The sequence below is a fragment of the Lissotriton vulgaris genome, chromosome 3_1 (assembly GCF_964263255.1).
Source record: "Lissotriton vulgaris chromosome 3_1, aLisVul1.2, whole genome shotgun sequence".
NCBI lineage: Eukaryota > Metazoa > Chordata > Amphibia > Caudata > Salamandridae > Lissotriton > Lissotriton vulgaris.
Genome location: NC_141689.1, coordinates 378,226,021 through 378,252,478, shown reverse-complemented (window position 1 = coordinate 378,252,478; position 26,458 = coordinate 378,226,021). Strand labels below are relative to the sequence as shown.

Below are 26,458 nucleotides of genomic sequence, written 5' to 3'. Positions count from 1 at the left end.
CCGTAGTTTGCGTGCCACCAGCGGAATCAGTGGTGCTGGGGGAAAGCGTACCCAAATCTGCCTAACCAGTTCATCCATATCGCATTGCCCTGTGACAAAGAATGTGGGAACGTGGCGGCAAAGTACTGGCATTTTGAGTTTTCTTCTGTGGCAAACAGGTCTATCACTGGGTGACCCCACTTTTTGAAGAATGGCTGGAGAACTTGGGAGTGAATCTCCCATTTGTGTAGTTTTTGGCTGTGTCTGCTGAGCAGATCCGCTATTTGATTTTCTTTTCCTGAGAGGTGTTCTGCCAGGAGAAAGAGGTTTTTGGGAATTGCCCACTTCCATATGCTCTGTGCCAAGTGGGACAGCTGTGGAGAGTGTGTTCCTCCCTGTTTCTGGGTATAGTACATGGCTGTTATGTTGTCCGTCCGGATCAACACAGTCTTGCTGTACGAGTATTTTTGGAATGCTTTCAGGCTAGGAATATTGCTAGCAACTCTAGTTGATTGATATGCAGTCTTTTTTGTTTGATTGTCCAGAGCCCTTGTACTGTGTATTGAAGTAGGTGGACTCCCCAACCTGTCAGTGATGCGTCCGCTGTTAGTACTAGTTGTGGAACCAGCTCTTGGAACAGTCGCCCCTTGGAAAGATTTTGTGGGTTCCACCACTGGCGAGAGTTGCAAGCGCGACTGTCTACCAACACTAGGCCTTTTAGTAGTCCTTGCGATTGGTTCCACTGTATTGTAAGGCACTCTTGCAGTGGACGCATTTGAAGTCGGGCATGGGGACAATGAATATGCAAGAGGCCATAATGCCTATGAGCTGCATGAAGACTCGAGCTGGCAAAGAGTGTTGTGGCAGAAATTTGCGAATGAGCATTTGCATGCTGGTTATCCTCGCAGAGTTTGGATATTCCTTTGCCACTGAGGTATCTATCGTAGCTCCCAGATATTGTTGTGTGTGGGATGGGTGTAGGTGGGATTCTGGGTAGTTTATTGAAAAACCTAGGCTGTGTAGCAGCTTAAGTGTCTAAGACTGGTCTCTTAGACACTGTTTGTACGATTTTGCTTGTGTTAGCCAATCGTCTAGGTATGGAAACACGTGGATGTGTTGCCTCCTGAGATGTGCAGCTACTGTCGCTAAGCATTTTGTAAACACTCTTGGAGCCGTGGTTACCCTGAAGGGGAGAACCTTGAATTGGTAGTGTTGACCTTCTATTGGGAACCTGAGATATTTTCTGTGAGCTGGATGGATGGGTATGTGAAAATACACATCCTTGAGGTCCAATGTTGCTAGGAAGTCGACTTGCTGGAGCAACGGGAGCACTTGCTTTAGTGTGATTATATGGAAGTGCTCCGACAGTATGTATTGATTTAGGGGTCTGAGGTCCAATATTGGTCTGAGGGAACCATCCTTCTTGAGAGTAAAGAAGTATAGTGAGTATACTCCTGTCCCTTGGTGTTGGAAAGGGACTGGCTCTATGGCCCTCTTTTCCAGCATGCATGTTACCTCTTGTTGTAGCAGGGTGATGTGTTCTTTGGACATAGGACGGTGTCTGCGTGGTATGTTGGGTGGAGTAGAAGTGAGTTCTAGGCAATAACCATACTGGATAATTTGTCTCACCCACCCGTCTGTGGTAATTGCGTTCCAGACTGGTAGGAATTGTTGGATTCTGCCTCCGACCGGTGTTAATTGGTCTGGAGGTAATGGGATGAAGTCACTGTTTTGCGGCAGTGGAGACTCTGGTGTTATTGCCTCCACGTCCTCTTCCCTTATTATTGTTGCCCATATAACCTCATCTTTTGGAGTTCTTGTTAAAGGAACCTTGGGTGTTGCTTTTGTATGTAGACGAGGTTTGTGAAGTATTGCCCCGTGTAGCTACTCTGTATGAAGAGCGCCGAAAGGAACCTCTGTGTTGTTGAAACTGCAATGCACCTATTGATTTTGCAGTTTCTGTATCCTTTTTCATTTGTCTAGGATGGCCGAAAAGGAAGTCTTGATTGACTGGTTAGTTAAGAATGGTGGATTGCACCTCGTTTTTAAAGCCAGAAATACGTAGCCATGCATGTCTTCGCAGTAAGACGCTAGTATTAATGGACCTGGCTGCAGGACCTGGCTGCAATGTCAGCTGTGTCAAGCGCACATTTAATGGAGGCGTTTCCAATAAATTTCCCCTCCTGTACGAGGTCATTAGCTTGGGCTTTGAAAGGCTCAGGCAGGTGTTGCATTAAACTTTCAAGCTGTTCATAGTGTGCTCTGACGTAACCAGCTAGTAGAGCGTGTGTATTTGCAATTCTCCATGAATTGGTAGCCGGTGATGCTACCCTTTTACCAGAGGCCTCTAGTATTTTGGACTTTTTATCAGGAGGTGGAGCTTCTCCTGTTGTCTGTGAGTTGGCCCTTTTGCGTGCATTAGCCACTACTAGAAAGTCTAATGGTAACTGACCTCTGATCTCTGGAGGGGCTGCTCTATATTTGTTTTCAATCCTGGGGTTGATTATGCGAGCCCTGGCTGTATCTTTAAATATATCTGGCGCATGTTTTAAATACCCCTTTCAACATAGGAAGTGTTCTGATATTTTTCTTTGAAGTAGGGAATGTGTCAAATAAAAAGTCTTCGTCTATAGGGTCATTGTGCAGGTCTACGTTGTGGTACTGCACTGCCCTATCTATAGCTGGTTGAAGACAATGCAATGGTGTCGTCAGTAGGTGACTGCTTTGTTGGGTAGGAGGAGGTGTCAGGGATGGGAAGCGTGTCATATGGATCAGTTGGCTCATCCCATGGTTCATTTTGAGGGTTAGGATCCTCTGGATAGTCATAATCATGTTGAGGATCTTCCCCTGTGTCGCCCTCATTGTCCCCAGAGTGCGTAGGAGAGGAAGGAGCAAAAGGCGTAGTAGGCATAGTGGGATAGAAAGGAATGAAGGGTCTAGAGGGAGATGTCCCAAAGTCCTTTTTCTTTAGAGGAATGGGGGAATGAGAGTCCGTGTCCAATGGCCTCTTCTTCCTGTGCGGGATTGAGACTTTACCAGTCTTAGGGTTTATATATATTTTTGCCTGATCCTCTGATGGATCTGGATGGAAGAGTTCTTCTTCTACTGTCCGTGGCTGTGCCTTTGACTTCTTTGGCTTCGCCTTTTTTGGATCGACTATTGCCTCCGGGTCGATAACCTTTTTTGGTTGGACGACTTTCGGTGCCTTATTGCTCTTTCTTGGCTCTGCCCCTTTGTCCCGGTCGACGAGTGATTGCGGATCGACCGGATCTTTAGGTTCGATACGCTTTCTGTGCTAGACAGGTTTTTTAGGTCGACTGTCTTTTGTCGAGTCGATGACTTTTTTCGGATCGACCGGTCTTTTAGGAGCACTGGTCTTTGGTTCGATGCCTTTCTTTGGTTTGATAACCTTCTCTGGCTGGACCACAGGCTTCGGTACGATGCCCTTTGTGTCGACGACTTTCTTCGGTTCGGCGACCTTCGGCACAGCGGCCTTCTTTGGGTCGACGGCCTTATTCGGTTCGGCGCCCTTCGGGTCGGCGGCCTTCTTCGGGTCGACGCCCTTAGGCTGTACGGCTTTCTTCAGTTCGACGCCCTTCGGGTAGACTACCTTTTTGGGTTCTAGAACCTTCTTTGGGATAACGTTACTTGGACCTGGGGTCTCTGAAGGCTTAATCTTTGTTTTCGGAGCAGAGCCGGACGGCGGGGTTGCTTAATGATGGTTTGGATCTTGGCTAAGGCCGTTAGGCGATGCCTCGACCGGAGCCTTCTGTAACGGGGTAATTGGTGTCGGGGGCAATGTACTCACGGTTCGCCCCAGTGGGATTTCGTCATCAGAGTCAGAGTAGTCCTCGACGGTGACGATCTCTAGATCCGAATCTTGCGCTTCTGGATGTTCTTGTTCATCCTCGAAGATGTTGTCTGGTTCTGGTGCCTGTCGCTGCATCTCTTGCCTAGAGGCCCGCCGAATCCGGATGGTTTTCTTCAAACGGAATTGGGCACAGGCTGGGCAGGTTTCTTCCTTGTAGTCTGGTGATAGGCACTTGTTGCATACTGTGTGTTTGTCAGTATGCGGGAACTTGGAGTGGCATTGTGGGCACCTTTTGAACGGGCTCCTTTCCATCGACAGCAGCCCACGTGGTGTTGAAAAGGCCCAACGGCCCGGGTCGGCGACCGGGTCAAGATGGAAAGCTTGATCGAGTCAAGTAGTACCGAGCGAGAACAATACCATCGACGTCTAAGGCCTTTTGGCCACTAGAAAAGTTTAGTTTTGATTCCGAAGTTGGAGTATAGGAATAACATCCGAATCCAATGGCGGAAAAAAACAATCCAAGGATGGAGAAGATGCCCATGCGCACTGTAGTCCAGGGGAGGAGTCACCTATCTCGTGATACTTCGAAGACTCTTCCAGAACAACAAGGTGCAATCATCCGGATCCAACAGGCGGCGATCTATGCACAGATATGAATTCAGCAGCCCACATGTCTCGAACAGAGGCAGCAACTGTTGGGAGTACCATCGCCCTCTGTTGACAGTAGTATACCTTCCCTGCGACACCATTTAGTATCAACCCTAGAAAGAGTTGGACCCACTGAGGTTGAAGATGGAACATTTTGGCCAAACACTTTGCGAAGATCCTTTTGGCTAAGGAGGCCCCGAAGAGTAGTACTGTGAATTGGTAATGCTGCCCAATTACCAAAAACTGTATGTACATATATAATGAGCAGAGTGGATGAGAATGTGCAAATAGGCGTCCTTAAGACCTAATGCAGTCATGAAGCCCCCCAAACAGAGGTTTGGAATTACATCCTGAAGTCATCTGAAAATGTTCCGAAAGGATGAAGTAATTGGGCGGCCTTATGTCTAGTATAGAGCGGAAGGATCTGTCTTTCTAAGGAATTAGAAAGTATTGTGTATAGACATGCTTTCACTATATGTGCAGTTCCACTGGGAGTATTGCACCCTTTTGGAGGAGCGCTGTAACCTCTTCTTGTAAGAGCATAAGATAGTCTTGACTGAGGGTTTGATGGCGTGTTGGTATGTTGCGTGGAAAGGTATGAAATTCTTGACAGTAGACATGTTAGACGACTGCTAGCACCCACTGATTTGTAGTGATTTCTACACAGTAAGGGTGCTGGATTAGTGGGGTGGAAATCAATAGTCTGTGAATCAGTGCTTGGGAGCGGGGGATCCCTTACTTGAATCACCTCTTCTCCTCCTCTTACGGTTTCCTCTACAGCTGTCCTGCGAGTAACCCCTGCCTGTTTGAGACAAATGAAAGGCCTGCTGTTGATGCAGGTATGACAATGTCTCCCATGCAGTTGTTTTATTCCCACCTCTTGCCTGGTGCCCACAAAAGGAGGCTCTTTGTGTTGAGGATTATAGTGCACCCATTGACTTCTGTATCGCAATGTTTTTCATGATCTTCTCATTCACTTGGGGACCAAAGAGATGTTCGCCATCCAATTGGATGTTAAGGTGCTGTTCCAAGTCTAGTTTGAAATCGGAGATGTGAAGCCATGCAGGTCACCAGAATAGACTGTGGGAGGTAGTGTCTATTGAGCTTAAAGCACACCACAGTTGTGCTGGAAATGGATTTTACCCTCTGCAACTAGTTCCTCACCCCTCTTTCTATAAGCCTCAGGAAAATGCTGTACACGAGCCACGTTTCGTTTCCAATTGTACCAATCATCTCTTGAAAGCAAATCTGCTGATTTGGCGATTAGCCACTGGTTAGCTGCACCTATGACTTTTCTTTTTTACCAGCAACATTGGTATACTTACTCGACTAATCTGAAAGAAGGGTGTGATGGGGAGAAATACATTGCTGCTTGAGCACATGCTCGCTTCCTTGTGGTACGTACTACAAGGGGAATCAGGTGGGGTTTGTCCTCCAATGTAGAAAGGGCCATTCGGAGGGGCCTTAAACTTCAATACTTGAGGCATAACTACCTTGGCTCTAACTGAATCTTTACGAGAATCTGGAGCAGTTTTGAGCATACCACTGGTAGAAACTGAACAGTACCTTCAGCCGTTGAGAGGGTTTCTATATAGAAACAATCATCATCTCGAATGATGTGCATCTCAACATTATGATTGCGAGCCACCCTATGAATCCTCCGTCAAACACAGTAGTATCATTGGTAGAATGGCTTGGTTGGATAAGGCTTACAGTCTGGCTCATCTTGTGGGTCAAAGCTGTAGGTAATCTACAGGTCATATCCAGGTCCTGCCCCAGAAGGCTCCTCAGATGGGTCTCCTTCCTCATACTGGCTTCCTGTGCAGAGAAGAGTGTACTGATCCCACTGGAGACTCTAGAGAATATGAGCATGGCAAAGGCGGCGGGGAAGAGTGCCTGGGTCTAGAAGGCAGTGGAAGAGGGCTTAGACTTGGCTTTGTCTCTCTTTGGCACTGGGTGCAGAAGCTCCTAGAAGGCTAGTCTCGGTTTTTTGGTGGTTGGAGACAAATTAATCACGACTTTCCCATCGGGCGGCTTTCTGGATATCTTTCCAGTCTATGGGTAGATAAAAAGTTGCTTCTTTCTAGCATCTAGTTCTTCTGCTAGTCGTTCAAAAATAGGTGCCCCAGATCATTCTAAACTTGGCGTTGAGGGCCTAGAGTAATATTTGGCACAGAGTTCAGCCTTGAAGGTGGAGTATCAGCGGCCCTCCGGGCAAGGGTTTTGAGATATGGGGGTGATCGACCCCTTTCTTTGGAAGCATGCTTGACTCTGAAGCCTTATTTCAGTGTTGACCGGAGCCACTGCAGGCCAAATCTTTCTCTCGAGTGTTTGCTGCTTGATGCCCAGCTCCCTCGGCAGTGGTGCTCTGCCTCATCACAAGGGAGTTTAGGTAGGTGGACTTTGAAGTAGCACTCCGCACTGGAATGGTACTCATGACTGCACTTAATGTTTTAATCTTCGGGCCCCCAGATGTCAATACAGGACGTGTCCTCAAAGGTTTTCTCCCTCTGAGGCACTTGAAGATGAGGTCCTTGGCTGGGCATCAACTGGTGCATCCGTACTCCAGTTGACCCTTCCTCCTCTATCTCAACATTTAGAGAGTATTCTTCACTGACAAGGTCAGGCGTCTCAATGGATGAGTGTTGCTGCATCTTTAGGTGTGCCCAATGTGTTTCCCTTCAACACCTTTGTGTTGCTTTTCAGCACAAAGCAATACAGGACTCACAAGAGGCCTTGTTGTGCCCAGGGAAGAGAAAAAGGCCACAGATGCCGTGGTGATCAGACCAAGGGCGCCAGACTATGCACTGTGGATAAAAATAGATGGTCCCATCACCCTACCTGCCAGCATTCGTCAAGCTATTTTACATAAGATCAAGAAAGACCTTCTTTTGCCTCGATTTGATTGCTCGTGGTTAGTCGAGTGATTGATCAACCACATACAAACATTTCAACTAATTAGGGAAGACATGGAATGGGTCAAGAAGAAAGTCATTAAACTTCTACTCACACTAGAAAAGATGCACACACCCACTACCAAATGCACACATTTCGATGTCTCATTCCCTTCCACCTAATGAGATCCACCAACCCGTCACTATTTTAGGAACTAAAATGTTCATTCATCTCTCCAACAAGGAACCCTTCCAGAATGCCTAAAGATGACCCAAATATCTCCTCTACTAAAAAAGTGTGCACTGACCAAACAGACTTAAATTACTTCCAACTAGTATCCAGTCTTCCTTTCCTGGCTAAATTGGTAGTAAAATGCACCCACGATCAGCTATGCAAACGCAAAAAATGTTGGTCTACTAGACCACCAGCAATCAGGCTTCAGGCTTGGACACAATACTGAGGTCGACATTTCAAATATCCTAGATCAGTGTTTCCCAAACTGGGGTCTGCGGACCCCCAGGGGTCCGTGACACATTCTCTGGGGGTCTGTAGGCAACAGTTTTAAAAGCACAGAAAAGTTTCTTGTATAATTAGCAGCTTTACAGCAACAATAAAAGTGTCAAGATCATGCCAGTGATTAATGAGCCTGCTGGAGCGTGAGGAGAGTTTTGTTCAGTAGCAGCTTTGACTTAACTAATGTAGCACAGAGGGTAAATGTGCCTACTGCAAAGGACGTGTAGCATGCATTTTAAAACGCAGTATTTTATGTGCATAGGTTCGAGGTTACTGCTTTTGTCACAGAGATTCTTTCATTACTGTGCACTTCACAAGTGATAATTGTAATGTAGCAGAGGGACCTTTAAACGGTCATCAAAGAGCTGCTTGTAAACTGCATGGTACCAGTTAGTAACTTTTGTTTTTCCCCAGTTCTTCATTATCCTGATCCTGCAAAAAAGTTTATTTGGGTGGAAATACATTTTAAATGTTCAAGTCAGTGCTAGCCACCGTGTTATGTTCTGAATCCTGAGTTTGTGCTTTTCCAGACCAAGTACTCTTTAAACATTTTATATACACACTGATTTACATGTATGATTCAATGTCTCTATATGCGTGTGATGTAAAGTGCTCTGGCATCCTACAATGGTATGAGAGATGCTATAAAACAAATGAAATGCATGTGACAGAGGGGCTATTACTTCAATATAAAATACTAAGGGACCGATGTATGATCAGTTTTTACATGTGCGAACGGGTTCGCGAACCCGTTTGCTCATGCAAACACCTATTGGGCCATGTACATTGCCTATTTCGCGAGTCGCAATTTGTTTGCGACTCGCTAAATACGTTTCGCAACTTGCTATTTGGATGGGGCATTTCCTTCCAAATAGCGAGTCTCAAAACCATGTACAAATGTTTTGCGGTCGCAAAACATTCGCAATTACCACCTACTTCAAGTAGATGGTAATGCATTTGCAAATGGGACGGGGTCCTCAGGGGACCCCTTTCCCTTTGCAAATGCATGCAAAATTATTTTTTAAGGGCAGGCAGTGGTCCCAGAGACCTCTGCCTGCTCTTAGAAAATGAAATGAAAATGTTTCATGTCATTTTTCTTTAAATGCATGGTAAATGGGCTGCATTTTCTTTGTAAAACTGCTTTATTTAAAAGCAGTCCCAGACATGGTGGCCTGCAGAGCCCAACAGGCCACCATACCTGTGAGGGCTGGCATTCCCAATGGGCTCGCAAATTGCGAGAGGCTCATTAATATTAATGAACCTCGCAATTTGCGTCCCCATTGGGAATCCCAAACAGTGTTAAACACACTGTTGTACATTTCATTTAGCGACTCGCAATTTGCCACATGTCGCCAATTGCGAGGCGCTAAATGAAATGGTCGTACATCTGGCTCCAAAAGCCTTAGTACTTTGAGTATGTGTTTTGTATGCACACATGTGTATTTTGTTTCGAATTACTGTTTTAATATTTGAAATTTAACTCATACAAATTGCTTGGGGGTCCCCGGCTTCCAGTGGTAACTCAATGGGGTCAAAAATTTGGGAACCACTGTCCTAGATGATATACAAACATCACTAGACCAGAACGAATCCCTCCTACTAATACTTCTAGATTTATCAGTGGCGTTCGACACGGTCAGCCAAAAACGACAGATATACCCTTAACTCAGAATGGGCTTATCCAGAGCTGTTCTTAACTGGTTCACCTCCTTCTTGCAGAACGGACAACAAAGTCACAATCGGCACCACCCGATCTGATGTAACAGAAATTGACAGGGGTGTCCCACAAGGATCTACAATTTCATCAACACTCTTCAATTTATACATGGAAGCACTCACCAAAATCCTTTAACAATCAAAAATCTCATGCAACATGTAATGATACTCAGCTCTACATCAAACTCAACTCAAGAAGACATCTTGAGACTGGATGACACCCTGGGGAATACACATGACTGGCTGGCACACAACCATCTAAAATAAAAACTAAATTCATTCTTTTCTCCCCACTCCTAAGAACCCCACAACCACAACCATACTCTGTTCGCCTCAAATTACTAAACTGCACCCCAACTATCTGCGACTCCCTAAAATCACTAGGCATCACACAAGACTCAAACTTAACATGCAAGCTCACATTTAAGCGGCAACCAGAAGCGCCAACATACATATGCACCTTCCAAGAAAACTAAAAACATTCAGACAAGCAGATGACCTCAAAACCACGGTTCAATCTCTAGTGCTCTCAAGACTAGACTATGGAACGCAACCCCTATAGGTCAACCTAAAACTAGCATAGCCCCAATAAAAGTGACATAACATGCAGCAGCAAGACTTTTAACAGGCACAAGTCATTATGATTGCACTCAGGACCCTCAACTGGCTACCAGTTGAAGCTATGATCCAAATAAAGGTTGCATGCATAACACGTAAATCTCTAAAAAAAAGGTTCCAAATACATGGTGAATAGAATCAATCTATCAGAAGGAGGAAGGGATTCTAAAAGTGCCAAATCCCTCATACTAGAACCAGTCAGATTTAAAAAAAAGTAAAGCTCACACCCACACTTTCACTGGATCTACTTAAAAAATATGGATGGTCCCTTCACCCTTAACAAGAGCAATTACCTCACTTCGGCTTTTCAAAAAGGAAGTTAAAGCGGTACTACTTGAAAAAAGTGTGTCATAATAGAACTATTTTGAAAGGGTTATTCACCCAATTATATATTGCATCCTATTGTTTTTAGATGTAGCTCTTCGAATCCTATATTCAGAGGATGTTAAGTAACTAACAAGTTACTTACCTTCGGTAACAATGTATCTGATAGAGGTACGAGTTACTGACCTGCTGTAGCGATGTATCTGGTAGAGACGTTGTCTAGCCACAAATTCCTTAACTTAGAATATCCCCAGGCGTGAGACTGGATCTGTACATATTTTGCAGCAGCACCACTGCGCGCCAGGGGACGGCGCCACACGACCTCGCCCTGACGTCGTCCGCGTACGTGACGTCAGCGAGGTCATGTAAGTCCCTCCCGGCGCGCTGACATCCGTTTTCTTCAAAGAAACTTTTCCGCGGAACACAACACGGAGCCACCAAACAAACTGTGAAAGTATGGGAACAGTGTGCGAGTAATTAAAAATGTGTAAATAAAGGAGGAGGATGGTGGAAGACACCATCTGAAAGGCAGAATAGACACTGCCTACAAATATAAGTGGAAGCTGTGAGAAAGAGCCCTCCAACCTAAGCAGAGGCCCCTTCCCAAGTGCAACAAGGGAAGACCTCTCAACAGACAGAAATAGACTGATAGTACCATGTGAAAATGTGCCTTCACTAAGAACGGAACACAGAAAGAACAACAGACCACTGTAGGAAGCATGAGAAGACTGGCCTTTTCTCTCTAAAAACAGAGGTCGGAAACAGAACACACCCGACCCTCAAAGAGGATGACCACGAGGAGTCCAGGACCCCGAGGTAGTAGAGCAGACCGAAGGGAAGGGGACTGGCGAGGAAAACAAATCTCCTCGTGAATAAAATGCACCATATAACTGAAAAGAAGCTCCCTCAGCAGAGGTTAACTGTATATGAAATCACCCAGGGGAGTGCAACAATCTGACCCCCTTGAGATATAACCAAATGGCAACTGAAGAGGCCAGCCGAGAACCCCACTAGACATGGTCCTCGCAGAACGGGGAGGCAGGGTGGGCCTTAAGGAATCTGCAGCTAGACAACGTCTCTACCAGCTACATCCTTACCGAAGGTAAGTAACTCGTACATCTGATAGAGACATCTAGCCGAAGATTCCTTAACTTAGATACCACAGCCATACCCTAAAAGGAGTGCGGGTCTGCGACAGGACAACAGAAAGCACCAGGTATGTGATCTGGCAAGAGCGTGACGGACAAAGGGGGAAAATCTGCGGCAGAACGGCCCAACAGCAACCCCAGCAGCTCGAAGATCGAAGATATCCAACAACATGCCGGAATGGTGCCACACCATTTCAGTGTAAAAATGACAGGTTTAACTGTATCATCCCCAGAAGAGGGAGGAAGGATCACTCTCTGCCAATTGGCGTCTGAGAAGTGCATTAACCTAAGCTTGGAAAGAACTTGAAGAGATGCAACCAGCACCTAACAGACTAGGCTATAAAAGGAAGCCGAAAGGCCGGTGGCAAGAGCTCAAAGGCAAGTCAGAACCTGAACAACACATTGGGAACAGCCAGTAGGAGATGAAGCACGCCAAGCACTAACCCACAACCTTCTGAAGCAGATAGAAGATGCTGCTGGCAACAGCAATAGAGACCTTAAAATAGCTTACACAGGAACAGAAGAGCGCCCGACCAAGCAGCATGGAGCCAGAGGGAGGCCCACAATACAGACTCACAGACAGCAATCGACGACCACTGCTATCAGAAGAACTGTCCTACAGGCATAGCTGTAACAAGAGGAGTAAAGTCCGAAGGTGGAGGCCAACATCACCAAGTCAACGAATGGTGGAAAAAGTCTCAGAATCCAAGACCAACACTCCAAAAGACACGGACAGCGTAGAACACAAAAAAGGGAGCATATGACAACTGGAAAATCATTCCAGGAGGTGGAAGCAGAAAGGAACATATGGTAACTTGCAACCACCTAAAAAAGGGCTCCCCCACACATGGAGATGTTGGTCCAAGCTTCGCAGCCACGACAAGAGGTGGCAATGTAGGAAGAGGAAACAAAGGCAACCGGTATGTAGACATAATGTATATGCCAGACCATACGTAACACCTGAGGAGCAGGCAGGAGCCGTTTGCAAAGAGGAGACTATGAAATCTCGAAAAGAGGTGGATAACTATGGCAAAAGCAGATACACCAAGGAAAAATTAGAATCCCGTACAACGAACCTTCAATCGGCACATGTAGCCCATAACAACTCAAGGCCCAGGTGAGACAAGCAAGGCTATATAATAGCGTACAAGTACCCGACACGGAGTATGTATACCCTGGACAACGGGGATATCTCTTAGGGCCATAAGCCAGGTCAATAGAATGCACCAACAAACCAAACCCATGAACAGAGTTTCGGGCCGTAAAGACATTACTGAACTGAGCTACCGGCTGAAAGCCACAAGCAGAGGACACAGCAACCTATGTGACACGGCCACAGAAGGCAAACAGGCAACTGAAATCAAAACGCATCAAGAGATGCTAATAAAAGGGTAAACACCCTTGCCCAATAAAAAAAAGAAGACATTGCCTATGTTAAACCCAAAACGCATCTAAAGGATGTGAAATGAAATCACAGAAGACCGGCCTAAAAGGACCTAAGTGGGAGGATGAAAGCCCGCCAGCAACCGGTGATTCGCTGACTCAGCGTGAGCATCAAAGAGCAAAACCCCATCAAATGGTAAATCAACCAGACGTTCCTAAATATTTCCGGGGAAGACACTATTTAGCAGCCAAGCGTGACGCCTTAAGGCAACAGAACTCGCCATGGCTCGGCCCAAAGAATCCGCAGTATCCAAGGCTGAACAGATTGTGAATTCGGCGAGGTCGAGGCCATTCCGAATGGAGTGAAGGAGCTCAGGACGAGCACCTTCAGAGGTGGCAGTAAGCAAAGACTCTGCAGAGTCCCACAGGGCAGAAGTAGCCCGAGCCACAAGACACACAGTATTTAAGGACCGAAGGGCAGCACTAGTGGATGCAGAGACGTTCCTACCCCAGGATTCAAGCCACCTGGACTCCCCAGAGGGAGGAAGCGTTAGAGGGAGCAGAGAAGGAAAGGCAGTTTGCAACACACACCCCTGCGCATCAGGGTGCACAAAAAGACAGACCGGATCATGAGGAGCTGGGCGGTGGCAGTGCAGAACTGAACGTGCCACCGGATCACCCGAAGCAGGTCAGATGCAGGTACCCAAGAGGGCATCTTAAAGGGATGCCTCAAAAGGCAAAAGCGGCTCCACATTGCCGGACCCACGGTGGAGGACTTCCAGCAAGGGGTCCACCGACAAGGGGGATTGCATATTGAAAATGTGGGTGGCCGAAGAGACCACTCTCAAAAAAGCCGCACCAGCCTTGGTAGCCCTCCGCTGAGGGGAAATCAGCTTATCAGTGGGGGAAGGTTGTAGGCTGACCCTCCCAAGACACTGAGGGTGCGCCCAATGCCCCACAGAAGGAAGCTCCATTGAAGAATGAGGATCCTGATGGGGCTCATGGGGATGCCAACAGCCTGCCGGATTTGGGAGCTTTTGAGGAGTCTCCAACAATTCCAAGGCGGGCACTGATAGCACTAGCTCTGGCGACATCGGACGGGAAAGCGGCGCAGAACCCTTTCCAGAGGCCTCCATAGAAGGATCCAGAACTCAGCGCCGACATGGCGTCGAAAATACACGTGTCTGCGCCAATTGTGCCTCGTCAAACAACGACTCGGCAGCCTCCGGAGTAGAGTCCGCGCCGTCCGGAGCCTTAACGATGACAAGCTCCCCCTCAGAGGTAATTTTCTGGCTCTGCCTCATTCAGAGCGGGCTCCGATTCTGGAGAAAGGAGCGGAGGCGGAGCAGAGGAGGCAAGCCTCCGGCACCGGGACAGCGCCAACAGCAGTTCAGGACGGGCGGCTGCCTGCCCGGAAGGCTGGGTTGTGCTCAAGTCAGGGCTATGAGAACGGGCAACCACCTGCCGCGCCACAGGGGGCCCCGCAGGGCTATGCTGCGCGGCAGAGGCGCCATGATTAAAGAGAGGAACCCAGGTGGGCCGCACACTAATGACCCCACGTGGAGCGTAGAGGGGGTCCCAGCTGGGCCCGCCCTAATGACACCACATCTCCAACGTTCCTGGGAGGTAAGGGCTCATTCGGCGCTGGGGGCACATCCGGTGGCAAGTCCGTCGGAGACCCCACAAGAAGCGGAGATCCAGAGGATCCAAGGGAGGCCTGCAAGGCCGTAGCATAGGCCTCCATTTGGGCCCGTGTCACCCCCACAACCGGGGAGGCCAGATAGAAGGGGGCGACTGTCGGGAATACACGTCCGGAAAGTTCCGGGAACCAGAGCCCCGGACCACAGAAAAAGGTGAGGTCGATGACCTAGGTGACAAGCGCCTTGATTTACCAAGTGGAGAATGATGTCCCCGGACCCCAGAGGACGATTGATGGTGGACTGGACAGTAGAGGGATCTGCAGTCAATGACAAGGTCGGGGGCGAGAGGACTCTGACCAAGACAGCCGTGCCGATAGATGCTTCATACGGCACTCCCGCCGAGACTTCGGTTTCAGACGTTGGCAGGCTTCATAGTCTGTGGAGTCATGGTGCTCGCCCAGACACCACATACAAATAAGATGCGGGTCTGTCGCGGACATTTGCCGTGAACAAGAATTACAAGATTAGAAGCCCAAAGGCATCGCACACTGTTCCAGACACTAAGCGTCGAAAATGAGGCCTGAAAACAGGCCAGAGGAGCTCACTCTGGATCCGCGTTGCATGTGAAAAGAAGGAAACTGACGCCGGGAGGGACTTATATGACCTCGCTGACATCACGTACACGGACGACATCAGGGCAGGGTCGTGTGGCGTCGTCCCCTGGCACTCAGAGGTGCTGCTGCAAAATATTTCCGGATCCAGTCTCACTCCTCGGGATATTATAAGTTAAAGAATCTGCGGCTAGATGTCTCTACCAGATACATATGATAGTTGTAGATTCCCCAGGCGTAAGTCTGGATCCACAGATTTTTCCTTTAGCAATACCCCCAGGCGTCTTTAGGTGGCATCAATCTACTCCGCGCCCGGAGTTGTGGTCGCCCGTCTGATGTTGCTGTGCCTACTAAGACACCACCGCAGAGCCCTGACGTCAGTTCTGACACTATTTTCCATGCCAGAATGCAGAGCCTTGAAAGATACGGACCACTGGTGTGCTACAACTAGGCCCCCTTAAGAGAGTCCCTATCCCTAGAAATCAGTCCACAGAGCGGGGAGGATGGGTGGGTGCGAAGTCAACCAAAGCCGCCTACCTACGCACAAGGGTATTGCTGAAGGAAAAATCTCTGGATCCAGACTGATGCCAGGAGGAAATTCTAAGGTAAGGAATCTACAACTAACAGTGTTTCAGATATTTGCTTTTACTGTACAGCAACTTTCATCAGCGCGCTCTTTGTATAGTGCTCCGACACTGTGATGGTCACGCTTGCACTTTATAAAACACAATAAATAAATTGTCCTCTGATCGTCATGTTGAATTAAAGAAAATCCAGATGCGACACAGCCAAAAACACCTCTACAACTTATAATGTCCTAGCCCAACACTAGATGGCAGGAGTAAGCACAGCATGCGTCTCTACAGCTACACATGCTATCAATACACCCATTATCTACCATAAAGATGCTCTAAGGGGTGAATGTGCAATTTACAAGTACAAGGGTTATATTATATATCACACTGACTGAGCATTAGCAATGGATAAGTCAATAAAATCACGTTTTTGCAGCATTACCTATAGTGACAGTAACATTTTTGCAGAACAAGCTTCACTTTGACATGAAGATCTGCAGTCCCAGTTACGGGAATAAAATAGTCAAGTACCAAGTATGATCACATTAGCTTCAAACGTTGCTGTAAACTTTAATCCTGATAAAAAAAGTGTATATTTCTTCTGCCAAGGAATACTATGAAAATTGTTACTCTGGTCCAAAACTAAAAATGTTTAAACAATATATTTAAACTCTAATGACTGAATGAGTATCGAATTAGCGGTCATTCTGCACTTACTGTAACAATGCTTCCGCTGAACTTATTTTATGGTGCATCATGGGAACAGTTTCTAAGGTTCCATGCATTCCATTCCATTACAGGAGAAGCCTGGCTTCTCACTTGGAATACTTGAGGAGTCTAATCCTGGTTTTGTATGATTCGATCTTCTGAAAATGAGTGCCAGTTTTGGAAGCGGAGCCAAATTTTAACATCACTTAACTTACCACACACATGATGTAAGAGAGGATGGCTCCCGATGAACCAATCAAAGCGCCAACAATGGTCAGCAGATTGTTGTTAAGCAGAAAGCCCTCTGCACAAAGAGCCCATCCAGAGTAACTGTTCAATACAGTGATAACTACAGGCATGTCCGCTCCACCGATGGCAGCAGTTAAAGTCACACCCTGAAGAAAAAGACATTGTCATTAACGGGACTGAATACTTACATATACACGTTATAAAGGAAACTGATTTGTAATTAATGCAAAACTGACAGTTCAGAAAAAATAGAATACATTTCACTATCTGCTCAAACATTTTGTGTGTAAATGCTCCAAGGTTTTCAAATGCCTTGACAATGTTCGTGGTGATAATAGCCTTTTGGGAATGGGAGATCAAAAAATTCTAGACAGTGCTGCTAGGACATCCCTGCCATTGTTGCAGTCAAGATCTTTTATTTTACGAAAATTTTGCATGTGTGTGTGGGTGTGTGCGTGTGGTGGGGGGTGTGTGTGTGGTGGGGGGGTGTGTGTGTGGTGGGGGTGTGTGTGTGTGGGGGTGTGTGTGTGGTGGGTGTGTGTGTGGTGGGTGTGTGTGTGTGTGAGTGCGTCATCTGGTTGTAGACATTATTTATTGCATCCAACAGACGCATTTCGGCGATTTGTGGCTTTCTCAATGTTGATTCAATAACAGTTAAGTGAATTTCACATCTATTTTCTTTAAGCTCAGTGCTTTGCTCTTATTGGATGATTCATCTGAAGCACTGATGAAGGACTGCAGTATTGCCATGAGTCGCAGGCTCTCACCGGCACCATCTGTGTCCATTAACCACTATATCCCAACATAGCAATGTTGCAGGAACCCATGCGCATCCATCATTAATTGTTATAGTTACAGATCGGAGTTGCAGCGACTGGGGTGCTCTGCTGCTCAGTGAGTCTTTAGTTTTTAACAGACCATTTACATTTGTAAGAACCCTTTAAGGGACAAAAGAGTCTTTCAATATCAAACACGTACTTGTGTTGACTGTTCACTCGTTTCTCCTACCAGTGCTTTGCAGTCAGTATTCCCACTTACCACCCTCGTTTGCACTGCCCTACACCCGCTGTGGTCTTGCTGCCTCTGCGCAGGACCTCCTATTCCCACCCAGGCATGAACATGCTCTGTAACCGCACTGTCCATTAAAGCATACAAAAAGTGGTAAGGTAAGTGACCCCAGCGTGCTGTTTTTAGCTATTTACGGAATTACTTCTCGTTTCTATCTTTTCAAATTCCTTCCTCGTCCCGGTTCATTGTGCCTTTCTGCCTCTATAACCCTTCCCTGCTGGGGGCAGAAGAGCCACAATGCTGAGTACATCTCTCTGTATGGTGACTTTTCTCTTCAATTTTCGGCAACATGGCAAAGCTGTGCCACCCCTTCTAGAACCTGGTTCAATGCGGACCTCAACGCAGAAAGAAGAACCTTGAGAGCCAAAGAAAGAAAGTGGAGAAACAACCCAACAGCCATCCTTCGCTTACAACTAAAAACAGCCCGCAGGAAGTACAATAACCATATCAAAAACAAGAAATCCAGCTTCTTCCGAGAGGCACTAGCCAATTCCAAAAACAGACCTAAGGAGCTCTACAACATAATCAGACATCAAACATCCAAGCCTTTGCCCTCACCCCTGCAGGCGTCCAAAGAACTATGCGATAACTTCGCCAGCTTCTTCCACGATAAAGTCTTAAAAATCGAATTATCTCTAGACATCAACAACTTACACCTCCCGAAGAACAACGCGGCCATCCCACAGGCCCTCCCATCCGGCCCCTCTCCCCTCCTTTGGTTAAGCTTTCGCCACGTGCAGGAAACAGATAATCTCGTTGATCTCGACCTCCAAACCATCAGCTCACATCTCAGACCCCATTCCTCCCTCACTAATCAAAAAAATGAAGCTCACCTTAGCACCTATCTGGGGCAAAATCATAAACAGCTCCCCCCTACAAAGCGGAGTGGTCCCAGACTGTCTAAAAATGGGACAGGTCACCCCTTTCCTGAAAAAACCCGGTATTTACTCTACTGACTTGAACAATTTCAGACCGATATCGAACCTCCCTCTACTCGCCAAAACACTGGAACGATGTGTTCTCCACCAATTGACTCGTCATCTGGATAACATCAAATTCCTGGGCTCCCTCCAATCCGGCTTCAGACAAGGCCGCAGCACAGAAAACGATACGCTGAACATCATAGACGACATTCACGGTTCTCTTGACGCTGACAAGTGCTGCCTCCTCGTACTCCTTGATCTATCCGCAGCTTTCGACACGGTGGACCATAAGCTCCTCATCAAGACTCTGCAAGTAAGAGCTGGCCTCGGTGAGGTAGTTCTTGAGTAGTTTTCCTTCTTTCTACACAACTGCTCGCAAATAATAAAAATTAAGAACTTCACCTCCGAAACCCAGCAAGTCAACAAGGGTGTCCCCCAAGGATCAGTACTTTCTCCTCAGCTCTTCAACATCTATATGGAACCGCTCGCCAAACTACTCAGGAATGCCAATATCCACTTCCACCTCTACACGGATGACACACAGATCTACCTGGAAACCTCTTCACTTAACGACATCCACAGACTAAATGCAGTCTTAAATGATGTTCAAGATTGGTTGACAAAGAATTACCTGAAACTCAATCCCGACAAGACCGAAACTCTTCTCATCTCATTCTCAAGACAACCCTCAAATCATCGAGTGGCTGAAGTCGATCGATGCTCTTAAAGGTTCTCTCACGCTAGCGGATTCCGTAAAATCTCTGGGTTTCACCCTAGACCCCAAACTAACCTTGACAAACCACATTAAGAACTCGGCAAAAAGTGCATTTTTTAACCTCAGACTTCTGAACAAAATCAAACCTTTCATTCCCAACAAGGACCTTAAACTAGCCACGCAATCTCTAGTTCTATCTAGACTGGACTATGGGAACTCAATCCTAACAGGCATCCCCAAATCGCACCTGGCTCCATTAAAAACAACATTGCACGCGGCCGCAAGAATGATCACAGGATGCAAAAAATCTGACCACATCTCCCCAGCACTCAAAAAACTTGTATGGCTCCCAGTGGAAATGCGTAGCACCTTCAGAACGGCCTGCCTAACCCACAAGGCCCTCCACACCGGAAAACCAGAATACTTGGCAAACAAGCTCACAAAAGCTGGCCAAAGTAGAAATTTGAGAAGCTCTAACTCCCTGCTGCTCATCCTACCAAAAACCAGAAAGAAGAAAACTGCGGACTGCTCCTTCACAGGAAATGCCCCCAAAATATGGAACTCTATCCCCCCGTATATCAGAACCATACCGTCCTATCGGAATTCAAGAGCCAACTCAAATCCTTGTTCCTCATCGGTTTCCTAGGTCCTGGGTAACTAGGATCAATAACCATCCCCAGAACTATGCGTTATCTCTGTATCCTATTACCAAGAAGTCCTACTGTACGAACTCCTCCTCCTCCCTAATTGTCTTTCGATGGTCGCCTTTATTTGTTACGTGTCTTTTTGTTCACCTTCTCATTCCTTTTACTGTAAAGCGCTCTGCTACCTTCGGGTCTTGTTAGCGCTATAGAAAACTTCTAAATAAATATTATGAGTATAATAGCCCAGCAGAGAAACGTGGGTATTTCCAACCTATTCTTGAATTGCCAGTGCTTGTAAATGAGCAGCGGAAAAGTACCAGAGCTTCGATATTGAGAATATTTCATCTCAACTCCTAAATCCCACTGAAAGCCACTCAGAAATGTCCCTCCTGTCATCTAAAACTAGAACAATTCTTAAGCAGGGTCGGTATTTTCAGTTACATGTATTACAATCATGCTGAGAGGCATCTGCACTCGTATACCATCAGTTCAGTGTTGCAACAGTGCCGCAAAATGCTTTTAGAAACTGATTGACAAATACTGATACTCATCACTGAACATGGTCGGTACTATCATATAAACCACATTGTAACCCGGATTCGAAGTGCCATTACTTACCATTTCAACTAGTCTGAAAATGGAGACCTGCTGGATTTATTGTCGTCTTTCTTTATTCTCTCCATTTAGTTCTCAACATCCCCTTCACCCCACCCCTGTAGCACTGAGTGCCTGCACCCGCTTCTCCCTCCTGCTTGCCCTGTGCCCAGAAACAGCTACAGAATTGCTCTATGGAATCTCAGCGGAAGCTGGAAACACGCAATAAGCATTGAAGACATTTGAAAAATCTATCTTTTAGTGAATGTTTCCGAGGCCTGGAGACATACAACGTAGAAGATGACAAGTTAACTAATTTTGTTTGTGATTTACTGCCATGCATAACACACAGGCCTCGCTAGACACACTGCTAGCTGTATGATGGGTAACATTATCATGCATCGAAAATGTATGTTGCTATTCAATAGTTGTTCACTTCCCTTAATCATTCTAGACATTGGTTAAGACTTTGGTTATGAGTAATTTTTATTGACGAATACAGAACAAGAAGATAGTGTTAGGCTTTAGTGTTAACTATTGCAATACTTTGTTTTGATTGCTTTCCATGCAGCCTTAAACACTGATCTTGAATAAGGGATTAAACTGTGCATTTCTAGTGAGCTTGAGACTTGCTACCTTTCATGTTTTTACACTAGGGCACCATGTTTAATAACTCCGAAGGGCAGACTTTCTGGTGAGGTCCAGTTTTTACTGTTCAGTGGGTTTGAGTTTGGAAGAAACCGTGAAGATAAAGGTGAATATCCCATCATCATACTCCACAACACAAAATACCATTACACACAATCCCACTCCAGATAATTCCAGTGCACTCAATACCACATAATTACTAGCTGCATAATTCCACTGAAAACTATGCCATGTAATTCCACTTCACAAATCTATTACACACCACACAATTCCACGCCAACCCACATCATTCCACTAAAGAAAACATACATACACTCCATAACACATAGGTAAAAGACATTGCAATTTACAATGCCAATATCTCTAACTTAAACATTGCACAAACTATTGCATTTCCAATGATTGTTGCTGAATTCATATCTTGTGCGTAGACTGTACAGCAGTATCTCCTCTAGCAATGGCTACCTGTGCCAGCTGCAGCAGTTTGAAAAAGAGTTTTGAGGACAGCCTGGCCTACAGCATCTTGCTGTTTTGCTTGCACGTCTATACAGTAGTGTTTTGTGAAAGTGTGTATGGTGGTTCATGTGGCTGCCTTACAGATATCTTCAAGAGGAATATTTCCTAGGAAAGCCATGGATGCCCCCATTTTTCTTGTGGAGTGTGCTCTTGGGGGGACGGTTAAAGTGAGTTTTGCCTTTTGATAGCATATTTGAATGCATTTAACTATCCATCTGGCTATTCCTGATTTTGAAATTGGATTCCCTTTGTGTTGTGGTGCAAAAGCAACAAACAGTTGTTTTGTCTTCCTAAAGGATTTAGTTCTGTCCGCATGATAAAGTAGAGCTCTCTTCACGTCTAATGTGTGCAGGGCTCTTTCAGCTACTGACTGTGGATTTTGAAAGAACACTGGCAGTTCTATTGATTGGTTGATATGGAAATTGGATGCAACCGTAGGCATGAATTTAGGGTTTGTTCTAAGAACCACCCTGTTGGCATGTACCTGCATGAAAGGTTCTTGAGTTGTTAGTGCTTGTAATTCGCTCACTCTTCTGAGTGAGGTGATGGCAACCAAGAATGCAACCTTCCACGTTAAGAATTGTAGTTCGCACAAATGTAGAGATTCGAAAGGAGGGCCCATGAGTCTGGTAAGCACTATATTTAGATTCCAGACTGGGGAAGGAGGGTGCCTAGGAGGAATCACCCTTTTTAAACCCTCCATGAAGGCTTTGATTGCTGGTAGTCTAAACAGCGAAAGGTGTTGCCTGTTTTGAAGGTATGCTGCTATAGAGGCGAGGTGTAGTCGTATTGAAGAGTATGCTAAGTTACATCTTTGTAGATGCAGCAGGAAACATATAATGTTTTGTATTGCAGCATCTAAGGGGTTGATTTGATTATTTTTGCAGTAAATAACAAATCTCTTCCATTTAGCTGCATAGCACGCTCCTGTGGTTGGTCTTCTTGCCTCCCTAATGATGTTCATGCAATCTGGGGGCAAGCTAACGTATCCAAACTCTAAGACCTCAGGAGCCAGATCGCTAGGATCATTTGATTGGGATCTGGGTGTCTGATTTCTCCATGGTTCCGAGTTAGAAGATGAGGTGCAAGGCATAGTCTTTGATGAGGAACTACTGTGAGTTCTAGGAACGTTGTGTACCATGGTTGTCTCGCCCATGTGGGAGCAACTAGGTAGGTGTGAGGGAGTGTTGCCGCAGTTTGCGTGCCACCAATGGGATCAGCGGTGCTGGGGGAAAAGCGTAAGCAAATCTGCCTGACCAGTTCATCCAAATTGCATTGCCCTGTGACAATGGATGTGGGAACCTGGCGGCAAAGTACTGGCATTTCGAGTTTTCTTTTGTGGCGAACAGGTCTATTTCTGTGCAACCCCACTCCTCGAAGAATGGCTGGAGAACATGGGGGTGAATCTCCCATTCGTGAAGTTGTTGGCTGTGCCTGCTGAGCAGGTCGGCAACCCGATTGTCCTTCCCTTCCATATGCTTTGTGCCAGATGGGATCGCTGTGGAGAGTGCGTTCCTCCCGGTTTCTGGATATAGTACATCGCGGTCATGTTGTCCGTCCGGATCAACACAGTCTTGCTGAACAAGTATGTCTGAAATGCTTTTAGGGCTAGGAATATTGCTAGGAATTCCAGTTGGTTGATATGCAGCTTTTTCTGTTTGTTTGTCCAGAGCCCTTGTACTGTGTATTGAAGGAGATGGGCTCCCCAGCAGGTTAGTGATGCGTCCGCTGTCAGTACTAGTTGTGGAACCAGCTCTTGGAACAGTCGCCCCTTGGAAAGGTTTTGTGGGTTCCACCACTGCAGAGAGTTGTGAGTGCGACTGTTTACCAACACTAGGTCTTTTAGTTGTCCTTGAGCCTGGTTCCATTGCCGTGCTAGGCATTCCTGTAATGGGCGCATTTGAAGTCTGGCATAAGGGAAAATAAATATGCAGGATGCCATCATGCCTATGAGCAGCATGAAGACTTGAGCTGGCAGAGAGTGTTTTGGCAGGAATTTGCAAATGAGTGTCTGCATACTGGCTATCCTAGCTGAGTTTGGATAAGCCTTCGCCACGGAGGTGTCTATAGTGGCTCCCAGGTTCTGCTGTTTGTGGGACGGTTGCAGATGTGATTTTGCGTAGTGGATTGAAAAGCCTAGGCTGTGTAGCAACTGTATTGTTTGAGACGTGTGTGCTGCGCACTGTTGGTACGATTTTGCTTGTATCAGCCAATCGTCCAGATAAGGGTACACATGGACGAGTTGCCTTCTGAGATGTGCTGCTACTGTCGCTAAGCATTTTGTAAAAACTCTTTGAGCCGTGGTAACCCCGAAGGGCAAAACCTTGAATTGGTAGTGTTGACCTTCTATTGGGAACCGGAGGTATTTTCTGTGGGCTGGATGGGTATGTGAAAATACGCATCTTTGAGGTCTAGGGTTGCTAGGAAGTCTCCTTGTTGTAGCAACGGGAGCACTTGTTGTAATGTGATCATATGAAAGTGCTCCGATAGTATGTATTGATTTAGGGGTCTGAGGTCCAATATTGGTCTGAGGGAACCATCCTTCTTGGGAATAAGGAAGTATAGGGAGTACACTCCTGTCCCTTGTTGTTGGAAAGGGATTTGTTCTATGGCCCCCTTTTCTAGCATGCAGTTCACCTCTTGTTGTAGCAGGGTGATGTGTTCCCTGGAAATTGGACGATGTCTGGGTGGTATGTTTGGTGGTGTGGAAGTCCGTTCTAGGCAATAGCCAGACTGGATAATTTCTCTCACCCACCTGTCTGTGGTAATAGCGTTCCAGACAGGCAGGAACTGTTGGAGTCTGCCTCCGACCTGTGTTAGGTGATCTGGAGGTAGCGTAATGAAGTCACTGTTTTGTGGCCGTGGAGGCTCTGGTGTTATTGCCTCCACGTCCTCTTCCCTTATTGTTGTTTCCCCTGTAACCTCCTCGGTTTGTGTTCTTGTTGAAGGAACCTTGTGTGTTACTTTTGTATGAGGCAGATGTTTGTGAGGTATTTCGTGTAGTTTCTCTGTATGAGGAGCGACGAAAGGAGCCTCTATGTTGTTGAAATTGCAATGCCCCCATTGATTTTGCTGTCTGTGTCTTTTTTCATTTTATCCAAAATGGTGTCAACAGCAGGACCAAATAGAAAATCCGGATTGACAGGCTGGTTAAGAATGGTGGATTGCACCTCATTTTTAAAACCAGAAATACGCAGCCATGCAAGTCTGCGTAGTAGGACGCTAGTGTTGATTGACCTAGCTGCCGTGTCTGCTGCGTCAAGCGCGCATTTGATGGAGGCGTTTGTTATGAATTTTTCCTCTTGTATAAGATCCTGGGCTTGTGCTTTGAAAGGCTAAGGTAGGTGTTGCATTAGGCTTTCTAGCTGATCATAAATGCGCACTGTCGTAACAAGCCAGTGGGGCTTGTGTATTAGCAATCCTCCATGAGTTGGAGGCTTGTGCTGCTACCCTTTTGCTTGATGCCTTTAGTATTTTTGACTCCTTGTCGGGGGGAGGTGCTTCCCCAGTCGTTTGGGAGTTGGCTCTTTTCCGTGCGTTGGCCACTACCAGGGAGTCTAGTGGTAACTGCCCTCTGATGTAAGTAGGGTCTGTAGGAGCTGCCCTATACTTTTTTTCTATTCTGGGGTGGATTACCCGTCCCCTGGCTGTATCCTTAAATATGTCAGGTGCATGTTTTAGAACTCCCTTTGACACATTTTTCTGATGTAGGGAAGGTGTCAAACAAGAAGTCTTCCTCAACAGGGTCGTTATGCATATCTACGTTGTGGAATTGTGCAGCCCGGTCTATAAGTTGATTAAAGACTACGGTGTTATCAGTAGGTGACGGCTTAGTAGGATAAGAGGGTATATCAATGTTGGGATGGGTGTTGTAAGGGTCTGTTGGCTCCTCCCATGGTTCCTCTTGTGGTTCAGGATCTTGTGGGAAGTCATATTGAGGCTGTGGCTCATCCCCTGTGTTACCTTTATTGTCCCCGTGGTGAGAAGGAGAATAAGGAGAGTAGGGAATAAAAAGGTGTAGTAGGCATGATAGGCTGAAAAGGAATGAAGGGTCTAGAGGGAGAAGTCCCAAAGTCCTTTTTCTTTAATGGAATAGGGGACTGAGGTTCAAAGTCCAAAGGCCTCTTTTTTCTATGCAGGATGGTAACTTTACCATTCTCTGGGTTAATGTATATCTTTGCCTGGTCGTCGGAGGGATCTGGGTGGAAGACTTCTTCCTCTACAGTCCTGGGTTGATTGTTAGATTTTGGTTTTTGACGACTTTTGGCTTAGTAACGAAAAAAGGCCCGAGCCGAAAAAATCCGGGTCGACCGGAACTTTCGGTTGGATGCGTTTCTTGTTCTCCTTAGGTTTCTTTGGAGGAGTGTCCTTTTCCGAGTCAATGTTCTTTTTCGGATCGACTTGTGACTTTTTTGGATGAGTGTCCTTTTCAGAGTTTATGGTATTTTTCGGATCGACTGGTGTTTTTGGAGCCGGTGTCTTCGGGTCGACAAGCTTTTCCGGCCTCGGCGCGGGTTTCGGTACGGCACCCT

At 46.4% G+C, this 26,458-nt stretch overlaps 1 protein-coding gene across 2 annotated transcripts in view; it reads right to left on the bottom strand.

Annotated features, from left to right (window-relative positions):
• NNT (nicotinamide nucleotide transhydrogenase) overlaps nt 1–26,458 on the bottom strand; it is a 405,237-nt gene that overhangs the window by 89,135 nt on the left and 289,644 nt on the right. For both annotated transcript variants that reach the window (XM_086960606.1, XM_086960607.1), the window contains exon 17: nt 16,785–16,964. In XM_086960606.1, the coding sequence (XP_086816732.1) occupies nt 16,785–16,964 (180 nt within the window). The remainder of the gene's footprint in view (nt 1–16,784; nt 16,965–26,458) is intronic.